The sequence below is a fragment of the Harpia harpyja genome, chromosome 3 (genome assembly GCF_026419915.1).
Source record: "Harpia harpyja isolate bHarHar1 chromosome 3, bHarHar1 primary haplotype, whole genome shotgun sequence".
NCBI lineage: Eukaryota > Metazoa > Chordata > Aves > Accipitriformes > Accipitridae > Harpia > Harpia harpyja.
The window spans coordinates 44,166,997-44,184,580 of record NC_068942.1 but is presented as its reverse complement, the minus strand read 5'-3'; the positions used below and the strand labels follow the sequence as shown (position 1 = coordinate 44,184,580).

The 17,584-nt window shown below is 48.5% G+C and overlaps 1 protein-coding gene across 6 annotated transcripts in view; it reads left to right on the top strand.

Annotated features, from left to right (window-relative positions):
- Positions 1 to 9,232, top strand: part of SMOC1 (SPARC related modular calcium binding 1) — a 139,121-nt gene extending 129,889 nt beyond the window's left edge. For 3 of the 6 annotated variants that reach the window (XM_052782337.1, XM_052782340.1, XM_052782335.1), the window contains 2 exons: positions 3,719 to 3,769; positions 5,736 to 9,232. In XM_052782337.1, the coding sequence (XP_052638297.1) occupies positions 3,719 to 3,769; positions 5,736 to 5,752 (68 nt within the window). In that variant the 3' untranslated portion in view covers positions 5,753 to 9,232. The remainder of the gene's footprint in view (positions 1 to 3,718; positions 3,770 to 5,735) is intronic. The other 3 variants (XM_052782336.1, XM_052782339.1, XM_052782338.1) reach the window with 3 other exon arrangements.
- The last annotated feature ends 8,352 nt before the right edge of the window (positions 9,233 to 17,584 follow it).

The window sequence follows — 17,584 nt, the reverse complement described above, 5'->3', positions numbered from 1 at the left end:
ATATGGTATGGAATATCCCTTTGGTCAGCTGGGGTCAGGTGTGTCCCCTCCCAGCTTCTTGCAGAAGCAGAAAAGGCCTTGACTCTGTGTAGGCACTGCTTAGCAATAATGAAAACATCTCTGCATTATCAACACTGTTTTCAGCACAAATCCAAAACATAGCCGCATACTAAGCTACTATGAAGAAAATTAACTATCCCAGCCAAAACCAGCACAATGACCTAGAAAGTGGCTGGGAAGTCAGCTAGGTCTGGTGGCCGCTTTGCACAGCTCTTGCCCCTCTGTTTAAACCAGATGTGTTTCTATCAGGGGCAACTCAGATAGAAAAATGCCATTCCTGGATCTCAGAATGGAGTAGCAACATAAAGCCAGCCTTTGAGGGCTTGCAGAAGTCTGCAAACGGTTTCTTAAAGTGGGACAGAACAGGCAGGGAGGGCTTGTAGCTCGGAGTACACCAGGAACAGTCTTTGCCATCATTTGATCTAGGATTGTCTGAGGAATTGTGGAAGGAAAACAGACTGATTTACAGCCTGTTAAGTTAGGATTCATCAGTGCAGTCTGCACAACCTGAGTTAAGGGGGGAACCATCTGTGATCAAAGAACAAATTTAGCGCTCTGCATTAGTCAAAAGGCAGGGTCCTTGAGTGGAGATGGACACGCACTGTAAAGCTTTGCTGGAAAGTTACTGGACCCAAGATTAATTGGAGTCCAGTGATCTCAGAGAGGAGGACTGTAGATCTGAGCAAGGCTTAATATTAGTTGTGTTGGCTGCAAAATGCTGGAGTTGAGATTTACCTCTATATTCTTCCAAATTCAGAAGACAAAGTCAGCATTTTGTGCCTGCCCAAAGAGGAGCTAAGGGATTAAGCAATGAAGAAATGTCCCTCCGCCAGCTGACGGGAAGTTTCCTTCTGCCAGTTCAGATCCTGTGATTGCTTTGCCATCCAAGAGCTTGTCAGATGGTAGGTGTTGGGCGCGCTTCATAGGCTGTGAGGACTTCTAGGGTGGAACCCAGCCTCTGTCTGTGCCAACAGCCAGCTACCAAGAGCACAGTCCAGAAACAGGATCAAAATGTCTCAATTAAAAAGTGCATGGGTGTGTGCGTAATGAAACAGCATGTCACTTTCTACTGGAGCTGAGCAAATGCTTCATAAAGAAGGAAAAATAATGGACAATCTAAACATTTAATTCAGTGATGTTTGGGACCCTTCTTCTTGGTATCTGCAGAAGTAACTGATTCTCTGCGTGCTTGGGAGGCTTCTGGGAACGAGGATGCTCTGTACAACTGCTGTGCAAGCAGCTGTGTGGGAGCAGGTAGGAAGGAGCAGTCACCTGGGAAGGGCCTCTGGACCGATGATGGTAGAAAGCTGACAACAGTCTGAAAGGCTATGAGAAAACTGTAACCAGGTAACGACTGAGTTAATAAAAAGGAAATTCAGAGTATGTGTAATTACAATTAGATTAGAATGCAAACGAGGTCCATTGGTTCAGTGCTTGGTTTTGTTTGCCTTGTTCAGCTATACCCCTTTGGAGCTCAGCAGAGGTGCTGTAGTTTGTCGCCTTTAATCTTGAGGAAAGTTACTGATGGTTCATATCAATCAGGACATCAGTATTGCATTGAGAACACAAGATAAGGCTTGTGGTAGCGTGTTTCTCCCCCATCAAAGGTGAGAGCTTTGCTCAGTAAGTCTGAGGCATCGTTTCTGCCTATAAAAAGCTGGCGGGGTTTCCTTGGTGCTTTTCCTTTTGAAAGACACCTGGCCTACTCCACTGTGGCTAGAATTGTTACCCAAAATGGTGTACTTGTGAGGCTGAGCAAATACTCTGCATTATGGAAATTACTGAATGATGGGATGTTACCTATAATAGCCAAGGGCTTCCCAGGTATATGTTAGTAACCGGCTGTTACCGTCTGCCATATTCCTTCCTCTCTTTCACGTCAGCTTTATGCTTGGTGCGGTGTTGTTTTGGCGGGGTTTTGTCTTCTGTAGGTATACGTGGCTGGCCTGTGTTTATATTGAAGGCAGCCGGCTGAAGGCGATACTCTCTGCCTTTGGAGTGACAAGGGTGGTTTCCCAGCACGGATGTATGGGACCATACCCACGGAAAGCACAGAGCCCTACCTGGCTGCTGGAAAAGCGTGCACCATCCAGCCTGGAGCATCCCTGCCGTTTCACGGATGCTCCCTGCCTTTTGTATCCACTTACGGCCGGCTCCCCGCCTCTTTCCGAAGACAAGTACGTCTCATTCACAGCAATGCGCTGTAGGCTTAGCTGCACTGGGTGCAAAAGGGCTTTTTTTCGGATGCCTTCTCGCTTACCCCGGCAGCCGGCCGGTGGGGGGGGGCCGGCCGTGCGCGGCCCAGCAGCGCCCTCCAGGGCCCCGGCCCCGGGAGCGGCCCGGCCTCGGCGGCTCCCGCCCCCCCGAGGATGCCGCGGCTCGTAAAGGCCCTGCGTTTTTATCGGCAGCCCCCCGGGGGAGTCCCAGTCCGCTCTGGAGGAAGCTGCCTCTCGGCGACGGAGCTCTGCTTTTTACACGCGGGTGCAGAAATAAGGGAACAACGGTTCCTCTGATCTCGCCAGGGCAGATGGCCGATACAAGGGTGGCGTTCGGGGGCCTTGAAATAACTTGCCGTGTTTATACACTTTCTCTTTTTAGCGATCTCTAAAGCCAACAGGATGTGCTTTGTGACCCATTTCAAATTCAGCCGCTGCCACCTTTCTTTCCCCCTCTCTTTTCCTTCCCCGCGGTTCCGCTTCTGTCCTGCAGCCCAGCCTCCTGTCCCCCGGGGCTTCCCCCGTCTCAGCCCTGCTCTCTGAGCTTCTGCTCATCTTGCTCTCACACGGAGCAAAGTGCGCTTTAGCTCCGAGCGTGCAAAGTACTTAACGTGCAAAGCAAGCTGTGCCATCAGGTCAGACGCATGCACAAATCGAAGATAAGTCTTAGGCTGGGCTGAAGCATAGGGTGGCAACAGGCTTACTGCTTCTGGGGGGGAGCAGGAGTTCCCATTCCCAGCTAATCTCTCATCTGAAGTCGGACCAAGTAGCTAGCAGGAAACGTGACGTGCTTTCGAGAGCTCCTGTAATCCCTGAGCTGCCTGTACCCAGGGCATGGTAGGAACAGGTTTATTGCTGAGGTGAGAACCCTTGTCATGAGCTCCATCTGGTGTAGGGTGCGCCTGCCTGTACCTCATGACACAGTCGCAGCTCTGCAGTCTGTCCCTGCTCTTCTGCCAGGTATGAGTTCAGGTCTTTGATTTTGGGCACCTTTTTGATTGTTTGGCCCAAGCTAAAGATTTAGTAAACTTGGGCTATCTGTATTGCCTACGCTTTCACTCTTTTCTGGCTGCCCCCTTTCTACATGACATTATTTTGCTTGCTGTTAGCAAAAACTGTTTTGGGAAACTTCATGGCACTACTTGCATCCTTCCTTTCTTCTTCTTCCTCCTTCCACGGTTTAACCTTCTAATCGTTGCTTCTTGCCCACACCAAACCTCTGGATTTCATGACGTTCAGCTACTACAACACCAGGTATTTAACATCTCTCAAGCACATTAATCTGATTCTTGCATGTGAATCTTAAGGAGTGCTGGCAGGACTTGCTGTGTGCACGCTCAGAGGAGTTCCTTTGAACCTGCCCTCCGGCAGCAGACAGTGGGGAGGCTCCTTTGTCATGCCACGGCATTTATTGCCTTTAATGTGGTTCTTGGATTTTACAGGTAGCCTGAGCAGTTTCCCCAGTGGAAAAAGACAAGGCCTTAACCCTTTCAGTGAGTATCTTGTCAAAATGTTTCCTTTTTTTCTGTGATAACCATGTGTCCCAAAATTCAGTCTCCCCTGCTCTCCTATGTTCATGAATAGCAATACAGAAACAGCTGGAAACCAAAGTTGTTCATAAGAGGTGTGAATATAATAATATGCAGCTCCGCTGCATCATCTCAAAGTCCAGCACTGTGTCTTTAGCTGGGGTGGACAGTACGTTGCTAAGGAATTAGAATAGGATACAGCAGCTATGGGAGGAACACTCTCCTACCCAATTCTCACTGATTCTAGCAAGCAATGATTTAGGTGATTTGTTGTGTTTACATTTCTCCGTGGACAAGTTGCCATGAAGACTCTTCTCTGTCCCGGTGAAGGTCTGCTCTCCTCTGTGTTTTGTGCCAACGAATTCATCAGGCATGAAGAACAACTTCTATTTGTTTTGCCTTTAGACCTGCTGCCTCATGGTTTCATTGGGTGCTTCTCATTTTGGACTGTGAGAAACCGTGAGCAGTTCTCCCCTGCTTATCTTTCACCTGCTACTTGTTGTTCTATAGCCCTCCAACATATGTCTGGTTAGACTCCTTTCTGTGTTGAAAAGACCTAGGCTACGTATTTGCTTAATGACAGAAGTCTTCCCATACTTCTTGCTATCCTCCTTACTTTTCTGGGTACCTCATCTGGTCCTGATGAGATGGGCTGAACAGAGAACTGAAGATAAAGATCAGCTAAGCCTTATACATTGATGCAGTGATGTTTCCTGGTGTGTCCTCAGTTCTGAGCACGTATTTGATTTTTGTCTGCCACTAAAAGCTGAGCGGAGGTATTCAAATAATTGCGTACTCTGGCTTCAACCTCTTTCCTGGTCACTCAGTGCTCAGTGTAGGACAGGTCATCCCCACTCCCCACTGCATTGCATGTATAGACATTGAAGTCAATCCACTGTTTTTATGAGCTGGTCATTGAGCACTGTGAGAGCCTTTGGCAGAGCTGTGCAGTCAATTTCAAATATGACTATCTGGAATAATTTTGCATTTGACAATACTCACCCCCCGTGGCAGGGCACGCCAATTAGCACCGATCCCAGTGAGGCCTGTCTGGTAACCTTTCTCCTTTCCGAAAACCAAATCCACACTTCTGCCTTCTCTTCAGCATGTTTTCACCTGTAATTAATCCACAGAGCTCTCGCTCTGATCCCATAAGAGCTTTGATTCTTTAAGAACCTTTGATGAGGGGCTTAACGAAAGCTTTCTGAAGAGACGAGCGTGGCGCCGTGCGCATCTATCTGAAGCACCAGGCAGCACCGTTGCACCGTCCGCTGGGACACTAATAGCTCAGCAGGGTCCTGGCACCCTCAGCTCCAAGTACGCTGCGTCTCCGCTGCGGGTTCAGTAGCTTCAGAGGCTTCAGAGTGCCTGGTGCAGACAGGTCTCTGAGAACCACTGAGCAGGGAGACCGCTGCATTGGGCTGTTGCAGAGGTGGGGAGAGGTGGCTTGCCCGTGCCCTGCGTGCCTGCCTCCTCCGAGGCCTGCTTGCCTGCTCGGGCAGGAGGCAGCTGACTGTGGCTCACAGGGAAGACGGTGGCAGGGCAGCCTGGCAGCAGGAGGCTTCTGCATCAACCGTGGCAGGCAGAAGAGCAGAGGGAGAGATGTCAGACCAGTTGTTTCCCCAGCCTGCGTGCCCATTTCAGAGGAGGGGGAGGGAGAGGAAAGTTTATGTTTAAAAATACATCAGTCCCTAGGGCTCCGTGTGACTCATTCAACACTTTTTTCAGCAAGGCTGTCTCGTTAGCCCCTGGTTGTTTTCAGCCTCACAGCTTACTCTGGGCTCTCAGCCTTCTGGGGCCACGGCTGCAGCAGAGGCTGTGCTGTATCTTTATCAGTCAGGTGCCCTTTTGGTTTTAATTTGCCTTTTTTCCTCACTTTCCCTGCTTCTGTTTTGTTTTTTTTTCCTCCTTGCCCACCCCACCCTTTCAGTAGGTCGCCTGGTGTAGCAGCAGAAGACGGAAAGGGAAGGCAGGAGCCAATCCAAAGGAAAGAAAGATCCAGCGACAGACGGACAGACACCTTGCTGCCTGTGAGCAAGCATGCAGCATTAGCAACATCCAACGTAGCAGAAGTGGCACCCAGAACGTTTGCACTTTTTAATAATTGGTTTGGGTTTGGGTTTGTTTTTAATTGCTTTTCAATGCCATTATCTAATACTTTGGAGAGTGGGGGGAAGCAGGATCATGACTTAAAATTGGAACAGCTACTGATGACGTAAAATTGAGTTCACTGGGACTCAAAGAAAGAGAATTTTATATACTGTATATAAATATATATGTAAATTGTACAGTTGTCTTGTACAGGGGTTGGAGTCACTGTTCTGTTCCTCCCTTTGCTTTTGAAGGCTGTTAGGGCTAGAGGAACACTTTGCATTTAATGGATTACAGTAATGCATTCATTTCTGCCACCAAACCATCATTCAGCTGCAAACCTTAACACGCCCATGCAAAAAGGAGCGAGTATATCAGCATGACTTGTGCTTGCAGATGTGCACACAGTGCCCCAGGTACCAGATGCTTCTTGGGAGCAGCTGAACCCCTTCTTTTCTTGCTGTAAAGCCCTGTGCAACTCACAGACAATTGGGCTTTTGAGAGAGCACAGATTTCACCTAAGTATTGGTGCACTGCAAAGCTGCTTAAAGTAGGGATAGAAAAGGGTTGTATTAAGGACATACAAAAGTAGTTTCTGCACCTGTTGTAAGTTGGGCAGAAATGAATGGCAAACGCATTACTCTCCAGGCTCAGAAGACATGCTTAGCAAAGATGTGCCATGCCTCGGGGATCTAACGCTGTAGGAAGGACGTGGGAGCTGTAGGCCTAATAAGAGTCGGTGGAGTGAAGTCTTGCATCTTCCTCTCTGACAAAGCGTTCATATATATGTTGTACGACAATAAAAATAGAGAAGCCTGCTAAAAGCAGCATTAGCCTGCCTGTTGCTTTGCTCAAGAGCAAAGAACATATTTGTCAGTGCAGGAAGACGCAATCATGCTGCTGGTCCCCAAGAGTCTGGTTTACTTATCTTTCAACACTGCAGCTTGGGCCATGCTCACTGGCAAAGGTCTGTCTGCAGTGACTATTCTTGTCTTCAGTGGTTGTGAATCCCAAGCTCCTCTCCTGCACAGTGGTGTGCCTGCCTAGCTTAGAGTATCCACTTCACCAGATTCACTGTTACCAGTATTAATCACACTCCAGTGTCACATTACAGTAACAGTGAAGGCTTGGATTGAGGAGCCTGGTGTTCTTGGAGGCCACAGGGGCTGTTTCAACTACCAGCAGTTTTTCCAAAGTTTCTTATTTAATCTCAGATACAATTGTGAAGTCAGCAGCAGGGCAGGAACACCCATATCAGCCGTCCTAGGTTTGGGCAGAGTGTGATGGGACACACAGCGTTTCGCTTGGTGCATTTCGAACAACTGGCGGCACTTGCCTGTTCGTAGGAGGTGTTCTGAGCAGCCTCCCACTTCAGACCTGGCGATCCTTGTGCCACTTGGCTCTGGACCAAGAATCTGCAGTCGGAGATGACAACATGCCGTGCTAATATAAGATCACAGCAACAATTGCTTGTAACAGCATTGCGTTACTGTAGAGACTGGGCTCGTCCCTTGAGACTTTGTTGCTTTGGTAGAGGATGTTGCAACACAGCATCTTCACTCTGTGGCATGTCATCGTGAGGATAGCATGAGATAAACGCATCACAGCAGGAGTGTCCTGATGCAGTAAGTTAGGGCCTTGTTGACAAAATGGAAAGTTTAAAAAAAGAAAAAACAAAAAAATCTTTCTGTAAATAACTGTTTAAGAGTAGTAATAACTCTTCTTCTGGGACATATATTGGAGCTAATTAAAGCATTTGGCATGGTTGAAAACACCTCTGGTAATCTCTGAAGTATACGTCGCACCACCGTAACATAAAGAAGTTGTCTCTAGCAACAGCAGATCCTGCTGCTGGATCTTTGTAGTTTCTCACATACAATGTATGTGCTCTTTTGGCCTGCAAGCTCCCATCTTCTTGATTGCATCTTCTCTTTCTAAATGCCCAGGGCACATCTTTTGTGTGTTGAAATGATTTGGTTTAGTGTATAGTTAGAAATGTCCCTGTCACTCATTAATCCTATTGTAGGAGTAAAGAATGAATCCAGCTGTATAAAAAAAAAACCAAACTTCTCCTTTTTTAATATGCTAGTTTTAGGAATTAAAAGCTCTGGCTGCTGGGTTGGTGTTTGGTTTGTTTGGTGTTTTTTAATGTATAGTTGCATCCAGCAAAAGCAGCCAATTGGATGCCTATAGGAGTTCTGTCAGCCCGCCACTGGCGCTGGGCAATGCCCCACAAGATTGTGGGGGGAGTGCAGAGCTGCTAAAAGTCACTGCATCTTTTTGTCTGGAAATGTCAGTAAACCAGCCAGCCAACACTCCTGCCTGTCACATAGATCCTTCTGCAGATCTCTTTTTTCTCATCCTTGTGTCCTTCCCCTCCAAAAGGCCTGCATTCACATGTAGTTTGCAATTCAAATTGGGTCAGTTCTTCAAGGAGGCTAAACAAGGGGTGGCTGTTGATGTTAGCTTTGGTATTGGTGGGTATTCATGTTGCTATGCTAGAGCTGACCTTATGGTTGGATTTGGGTCCAAACATTATATTGCTTTCCCCTTTACTTCCATGAGACAAGTCCCTGCATCCTGACTCGCTGGGTTTGCACAGGCCTCTGAGCAGCTTCTGGCAACACTTGCACATTGGCATGCAATACCCAGCCAGCATGATTGGGTAACGTCCGGATAGAGGTTAGGTTACTTGTTGTGGGTTCTGGGTTTGTTGGAAGATCATGCAGATAGTACTGGTCCTGATTCATACAACCCATCCTATGAGTTGTCCAAACAGTCTGTACTCATCAGAAGAGAGCAGTGCCTCAGCTCCCCTCTTCCTTTGTTGCTTTTATTGCCAGATAACTGGCCAGTCCACCTGGCTGCCAGGCCAAACGTGTCCTTACCTGGCGGTGGTAAGCATTCTTCTGCTCTGCCTTGCATCAGTAGCATCCTACTGAAGCTGGGGCATGGGGAGTGTCAGTTTTGTGCCTGGACGCAGACCCTGGGCATGTCTCTCCTTATCCTTCAAGTCCTCCTGGGCCTCTCCAGCTCTACTTTGAATGACAGCTGAAAACAGCTGGGACAGAGAAGAGAACCAGGGCTCCGCAGTGCAAGTCATCTGCTCTTCCTGCCAGAAGCAAAAATCTTTCCTTTTTTGCTGATCCTCCAAAGGTGTAGTGTGTCGGAGGGAACTGCATTACGGTGGGATACATCTGTGTGAAGGCACTGCTTTCCATGGCCTGAGTTTATATTGAACTTACCCTGCCCCAGCTCATTTCTGCCTATGGCATTATTTGTTAGACTGAAAGGCATCTGTTTGATTTTGGTTTTGTAATAAAATAGATAACTTTTGCTCCAGTGTCTTGTGGTGGTTTCTTGTTGAGTCTTGATTTCCAGAACTTCTCTCTTCCACATAATATTCTGTTACCTACACAGTGCCATAGGAGAGGGAAGGGGACTTTCCTGCTCGGAGAGTCATGTGTCAGTCTTTGGTCAGGATCTGAGGTCCTTGGATGTTTCTCTCCTGTGTGTAAGCCTCCAGGCTGAATTAAAACATGCCCCAGAGTGCTTCTTGGTGGTGTGATGACAGCTGCCTGAATCTGTCCAGGCTGCTTAGAAAGGCTGTGAAGCTTCAGCAGGAGAGTGGAGTTGACCACAGAAGGTGGGACCCACAGCCAAGTGGGATCTCGTAGCACAGTCCCCCTAAACTAGGGATAGAAGGCAGGCACCGCACCTCACATCTCCTCATCCCTTTTCAGAAGTGAGCCTTCCTACTTTACTTTTGCAGGTCACGCCTCACTACATGGGAGCCTGAAATAGTATCTTCCAGCTGTTGTCCAAAACCTTTTAATCCTCAGAGATGACAAGTAACAAGCTATGCTGCGAAGCTGCTGCTATTGTAAAACACACTTTTTCCTAGGCTACAGGGAGGTGGTATTCATCAGAGGCTGCAGCATGAGGTCCGTGACAGAGAAGGCCACACACCGTTCCCATCTAGCAGATATGACCAGTTTTCTCATCACTGTCTATGTCATTTCGCTTGATCACATGTAAATCTCTTGCAACTCATTTATTGCACATCAAAGGGGAGGCAGTTGCAGTCCCAAAGGGAGGTTTTCTGCTTGTATAGTAGTCACAGGCTGGATTGTTTGTAGATGGGCAAAGAGGGGCTTAGATGCAAGTTTGGTGATGAAAGGAGAAAATGCAGGGATGAGTGACAGCCAGTGTGGATTTGTTAAGAATAAACTGGCAAACCGAGCTAATTTCCTTGCATTACCAAGGTAACAAGTATGGGGGCTAAGGGAGAAGCAGTAGTTGTCATCTCCGGGGTTCTGCAAGACTCAACTAAAAATAGGAAGAGAATATTTAAAAAAAAAAAAAAAAAAAAAAGAGCAATTCTTTGGTCATGCCTCCTGTTTCTGGGGTCAACATAAGGCACTCTGAGAGGCCTTCACCCTTCCCTGGCAGTGCAGTCATTCTGTAAGCAAGTCAAAAGAACTACAAAGAGCTTGCTTCTGCCTCTGCTTCCAACAGTGATATTTGCCCAAAGACTTTTCCTTCTTCCCTGCTTCCCCCCCCCATCTTTGACATAACTAACAAAATCCACATGCAGAATGCCGACCTTCTGACTTCTCAGCAGCCAGCCCTTACAAGCCATTTCAGGCAAAAGAACTTGGCAACCCTCCAAAAGCTGATATTAAATTGGACAGCGGGATCTGCAGAAGTGGCGGTCCTTAGTTTGGAAAACACCTTGAAAACAAAGTGGGTTAAAAAAACCACCACCTCAGGAACTAGGAGTATAACAGCAAGGATTTTTGTATGGAGTGTTTGCCAGAAGAGCCGAGGCTGGCTGCTTTGGGAAGCAATGATGCTTTCTGCCATTCTGTATCTGAGGGCCTGCTTACTGATTTTAATGATTGGTTTTGTTTTTCAGAGGTGCCTTGCCTGTGCACACCAGGAGGTGCCTAGCTTTCGTTCAGAAAACACCACCGGCTCTGTGCTATGTGTTGTAGCACAAACCTATATCCCCACCTCCTGCAAAAGCATAAATGAATGTTTATTCCACATTACGCATTTTCTTTCAGCACATTGGGACCGGGCTGAGGGTCTTCTGGCTCTCAGCCCAGGCAGAGGAGCCGTGACCCCGCTGTGTACTTAGCCGACCGGCCTCCCCTTGAAGACAAGGCACTGGCGGTGGGTGGCTCTGCTCCCTGCCTGAGCTAGACCCGCACTGTGCTGCAGGCAGAGGGGTGCACAGGGTGTACGTGGGGTGATGAGGGAGGCAGAAGGTTGTGGCTCCTGCAGAGGTTGAGGTTTCCACACCTTGCCTCTTCTCTGGTGCCAGTAGGAATAGCAGGCCTAGGCCTCCTGCATGCAATTCACAACTAGGTGGCCCTAGTTCGGAGCTCAGAGTAGCTCCTCAGTGCAAGATCTGGGAGGCTGGAGTACAGGTGAATTCAGCTCACCTTACTAAAATAGACAAATTCCGTCCCAGTACAAAACAGATCCTTAACTCATTGCCTTTTGGTATGTGAATGAAGGACTCACTTCGGTGAAACAAGTCCTTCTGTAGCATCTCAGTGCTGTGCAAAAAAAGCAATAAAAACTGCAGAGTCTGAATGCCCAGCGTCCCATTGCACAGTACAGCTCTTGCCTTGCATAGCACAAAGTACCACTATCTCCTTCAGTCATGATTTTGGCTGAGACCACTGAAGTAATCCCTGCTGACTTCACCATGTCAGAAAAGAGTTGACACAGCATTTGGCTGGAGAGACGGAGCTATTTCTGAAGTGACTTGGATGTTCTCGCTATGAGCTGGCAGGTTGTAACAGACAGAGCTGTATGAAGGTGGCTGAAGTTGGATCTGCTCAACTGCAGCCTAAAGTGACTGTGAATTTTTGCATCTCTTGAGCTGTTACGATTGTTTCAAGTGTTCAGATGTCTGCTGCAGGCTTTTTCTCCTCAAAATGCAGTTGAATACCAGACCTTTGTCAAATGAGTTAATCTAAAGTACTTAGACTCCAAAAAATAAAATATCAAGTATCAATGAATTCAGAAAACTGGTGGGCAGAATCTGTGAAGAGATGTCCTAAAGGATAAAAAAGGATCTGAGCACTGATAAAAGAGCTGAGGTCAAAGTCCCAATAAGAAACTATCATGCTGCAAGGGAAATGAAGGGAGCGTAAGTAGAGACCAATAAAGGGGATCAAGAGCTATTCCACATAATGAAGCACGAAAAGGAAAAATACGAAACATGGGATGGGTGTTGGAGCATTGTAGGCTACATGCGAGCTTCCAGGAGACTTAAGGATGGCATGGCAACATCATCTAACTAGAGATGAAGAAAAACCTAGGGAATTATAGTCCTGATGTCCTAATATCTCTGTGTGAAAACCTAAAATAGGAAGCTACTGACCAGTTATTCTCTAATGCCCTAGATGATAGATTTATAAATTTGTAAAAAAATGGCTGGAATGGGTTTGTTGATGTTTTGCTAAGGACAAATCATATCAAACTAATTTGATTCCATTCTTTGACAGGATAACTAGCCTCACGGCTCGGGGGGTCAGCACTAGATGTGATATGTCTTGACTTTGGTACGGCTTCTGGCACTGTCCCAGAAGACATTCTTGTAAGCAAGCTGAGGAAATGCAACCTATTTAGACTCACAATATGTTGAGTTCGGTGTCAAAGTCAGAGAGCTTTCTGGGGAAATATTTCCACTGGCTGTCCAGGGTCCAGGTCTGTTCAGTGTTTTCAGCAGCAGCTTTAGGAAATTGCTTTGCTATAAAATTTCCTGGTGATATTAACCTGGGGGGGGGCAGGCTGTGAGGGTCCTATGAAAGGTAGGACCGGAATGCTTGATACAGATTGAAGAAATAGTCCAAGTCAACAGGATGAATTTCAGCAGAGAGGAGCATGCCATGACCTGCCGTGAGGCAGCTGGTGTGAATGTGCAAACACAAAGCGAGACCCAGCGGGCAGCAATCCAGCAGAAATGACTTCTTGGAAGCTGGAAGAGGAGGAAGTGGAGGACCTGAAGGGCTTTACCACATACAAAATGGTCTCACGACAAGGATAGTAATCAGTTGTTTTCCATGCCTTTGTGAATAAAACAAGAAGAAAAAAAATTAGCAGGGTCAAAAAACCCCCACATTTGGGTTTGCTGTTAGTTTCTACCCAAGATGTTCCTGAAGAAGAGGAGGCAAACAAACATCTTTGGACTGATAGCTTTTTTAAGAGCTTATTGGACAACCACAGTGTTGATAGAGGCATGGAGGTGCTCTGTACAGTATGCCTTAGTGCCAAGGATGTGCACAAGCTGTACACAAATAATTCTCACAAAATGGGACCAGTGTTTCTGTAATGCAAGCTTATTTTCTTAGACAGTAGAGACATCTTCCTAAGAAGGTATTTATAACTTCACATCTTACACCCTAAAAAAATACCTTTGTTTTTGAACCATATATTTCTTTAGCTCACCTAGCTTTCATACCAGTTTCAAAGTACTTCCTAGACCTGTGTAATTTTTTTACTGCATTCTTCAAACTGGGCCAAATTCTGAGTGCACACCCAGCGATGAGTAGTAGGTAGGTCACCATTTTTCCTTTAGCCAGAGCTCCCATTCAACTTGCCACATATGTGGCAATAGCAGCGGTACTGTCTGAGACACTGGTGAATGCTCACTTTTAGGTGCAGCAAGAACATCTGATGAGCTCATCATCAACCTCACATCATGCCTGCAGGCTCCATGTCTAAGCTCAAATTACCACCCGAGGCCAAGTGTGGGGAAGGGCTGCGTTTCCCAGTGCAATGTAGAGAGGGGCCAAGGGTTTCTGCTGCTGGCAGAGGGTGCAAGCATGAGCAATCCCCTGGCCATCTGCCGGGAAGAGCCATGGGCCTGGGGGGCTGGTCTGTCCCCGCCACCGCACGCTGCTGGGAAAGCACAGACCTGCTGGGCAAAGAGAAGGGCAAGGGAGTGGGGGGTAAATCTACTCATGGTGTTAATTATCTACATATTTTAAATAACTCATTTAAATACTAAGAGGTCCTTAATCCCCTCCCGCTATAGAGGCAAGTTGGGAGCACTGTCTTCTCTGCTGGGCACTAAGTGGCACTGGCACACATAGCTCTGTTATTAACAAGCTGGCTGCTGCTGGCACACGCATATAGATGACAACGGTCATTAAAAACAATTTTTCCATATAATACTACAAAGGTTATTCTCAGTGACAAGTACTTTCCAGCTTGCAGCCAGGGCTGAGCAACTGCTGCTCCCATTTGTGCAGGCTGGCTCCTACACCAAGGTCAGGGCTGCAACCACTTCCTGGCAGAATTAACCCCAAAAAGCTTTTGTCTGGCTTTTTCCCCAGGAAAAAAGCAATTCCAGGTGAATGATACAAGCAATGACCTGCTGCCACTTAACACCAAAGTGTGACTGAGAATGGGCTGAAATTTCCTGGCTTTGAATGGTGGCACGTTCAAGCATGACCAGATCTCCTGGATGCCTCTGTGTTACTATCTATATCTGTCCTATTGCGCTATCGAGAGGTGGATGATGGTCATTCCTCAAATGTCTTGTTACTTACACTTTATCTCATCAGCGGCTGGGTAAAACAGTACTATGTGTCCTCCAAAATGCTTTCCTGAAGCAAGAAGTGCTACGCTGGTGGAGACATGCAGGTAGGCATCATCCCACTGCAGCAGTGGGCCAGGGTGGCTGAATCCCAAAGTGGCACACATAGATAATGGGGACTTCTCCTTGCAGATGGTGCAGTGAGGTGAGGTCGTGTTGCTACTTTGGGATGGAGGGTCCCATACCAGGGACAAGTGACTTCCAAACCATCCAGCAGCCCCAGCCATGGAATCAGAGGAAACGTGCATCACAGAAGATTTTTGTGTTTAATCTGTCCTTGTCCAGAAGAGCCCTGATCACACCAACACCACAGTAACTGCCAAAAAGGTGACAAAGCCCAATCCAAGAGCTGTAATTGCCTCCTTCCTAGCTGAAAAGCCTTTGCTCAATGGCTCTAACTAACACTTCATTCTCACTGATGAATCGCAGCTGATTCCTGATGCCTGCATGCTCCTCTTACTCTTCCCAGCTTGCTCTGGGATGGAGCCCTTCGGTCCCGGACTAAGCCTCAGCACCTGTGGGGACCAGGATGCTTCTGTGCAGCAGTGGCAGTGAGCCAGCCCCAAAGGGTCTCACCCCCCCCCCCCCGTCCCCCCCCCAGCCCCTTCACTGAAGTCAAAGGCAATGGGTGCTTGGCTAGAGCCAGAGCTCATGTGCTTCCCCTGGGTCAGGAGCAGGCGTACCAGTTGTGGCCACTGCTGGCTCATGGGGGCACAAGCCAGCTGACAGGGTAAGGGGTGGGAAGTGACCCCACGGGCCTGCGGGGAGATGGGAGCGTGCAGGACCCAGTGGGGCAGGGGCCTTTTTGTGGCTTTGCCAAGCTCTGGCAGCCCCCAGGGAGCGATGTGCAGCACAGCCTCCCCACGGCTGCTCTGCCGGGGCCGTGTTTCCTACAGCGCCGGTGCCCAGCTGGCGGGTCCTCCCACCCCGCCTGAGCACTCTGCGTTGCACCCTGACCTGCCCAAGCCCCGGTCCCCCCTGGCAGCCCGTAAGCAAAGCCCCATGCTGGCAGGCAAAGATGGGTTCCCGGGGTTACGGGCTGCACCAGCCACCCTTTTAATGCAGAAATGTACTTGGGGACGGTTCTAGCTCAAGGCCCACTGTAAAGGGCACTGTTGGGCTCGGGAGCCCAAGTACAAGTGGAAAAAAGCAGTCAGTGGTGACGCTGGGTGAGGAGGCAGCAGGGTACCGGCCAAACCCAGGACACGATTCCTGGCCAGCTTGAGGGGGACAGGCGAGTGACTCCTCCTCTTTGCAAAAGTCTTTTCTACCCAAAGGTTGATTTCTGACCAGCACCCATGCAGTGCGGCATCACCTGGATGGCAAAACCCGTGGGGTGCCAGGGGTGCACCCCATGGCAGCAGTGGTGGGAAGGCAGCCAGAGGTACCGCTGGCCCCATACCATGCGTGGCCCTTAGACCATGTCCCCGTGCCATGGCAGGTCCCAGGGACAAAGCAGCTCCTTTGATCACCTTGGCTTTTCCCTCCTATGTCAGGACATGTTATTTATCCACAACCGCAGAAGCGACAGGGCCTCAGCGAGGAGCAGGGATGGAGGGGAGAAGGAGGCAGAAAGGTAAGCATGTGCCACCCAAAGTACGAGGGCTGCTGAGAGAGGCCAGGGGCTGTTATTGCAGGCTGCCATGGGAAGCTGACAGCAGAAACAAAGGGGAAGGAGCAGAGACAACAAAACCAGCAGCAAAATCTCCTCTCCGCCACCCAGCCTGGGGCAAGCATTGCAGGGTCCTCCCAGCAGTACCAAACTGGAGGGCTGGGGGGGGGGGCAAACCAGCCAGAGCCAGTGTGACCAAGTCCAGGCACCTGCCCAAAAGAAAGCAGGAGCAAGCAGATAGCTAGACCCAAAATGAAACATAAAAGCCTCAGCAAAAAAAAAAAAAAAATCCCCAAAGGCACCAAACCTGTTTTTTTTTTTAGCTTGCATATTTTTTAATGAAGTAAAAAATAAAAATAAAAGAAACACTCCACAGATGTTGTAGGCCTGGCTCATATCGCCCTCGTGCATGGAGGGCACCATGGTCCCCATGCAATTGGCACTCATGGCAGCCAGTCCTCCTCCCACATCCCCTCCCTGCAATCAGCTGAAGAAGGAAGCAGATGAAAAGCACATGGTGGATACGGCACAAGCAACAGAAGAACAGCACAGCAGCTCCCCAGGCCGGGCTTTACCCAGGGGTGGGTGAGCTGCCACGGGTAAAATAAAAGCTCAACAGACTTTGTATGCCCAAATTAAAAACAGCAATGATAACAACCTCCCCTTGAGAGCTGCACTTTAAATCCCCACAGACAGCATTTTGGAGCTTTTGTAATTTTTCTTTCAGTGTCGCACGTGTGAACTCTGGGGTCCCCGGCTGGCGGGCAGCGGCGGTGGCCGGTGGCGGCAGCAGCTGCTCTCGGTGGCCGTGGGCACAGCCGGGGGCCAGAAGGACCGGCAAGCTCGGCAGAAGCCTGGCCTCGGGGTTTCTTGCCCATCTTTTTCAGGCCCTTCCCCAAAAGCATGGCGAAGGGAGGGTAAGGAGGCGGGAGGTCGGATGCTTGTTGGCTTCAAACCCAAGGCTTTCGCCCACGGCGGGCTCCCACCGGCAAAGCTCCTGCTGCTCCTCTGAGATGGATCCTTCTTCTCTGCCTTATGTGTATACACATTTACATAGAGATATAGGTATCTGACAAACATTTTGTATGAAAATAAATACTTCATCTGTGTGTTAAGAACCATCGTCACTCATCTAGTCACCTGCTACGTTACATCTCTTTTTGTCCATGACAACCTTGTTCCCATTGCTTTTTTCCTAACCTGCGGACACCTCCTCCCTGCCTCCTGGGGCAGCACAAAGCACAGCAGCAGGCAGAGATGTACCTTTTGGCAGCCCCGCTCTTACTCGCTGCCTCCCAAGGTTTGGCTTATTATAGGGAACTTGATGAAGAAAATGTTTCCCTTTTCAGCACCTATTTCTTGATAGAAGAAATGATCTTCATCTTGAAAACACTTTACAAAGAGTAAGGTTTCTTCCAGGGCTCTCAATTAAGAAATATGTTTCTAGATAGCACTG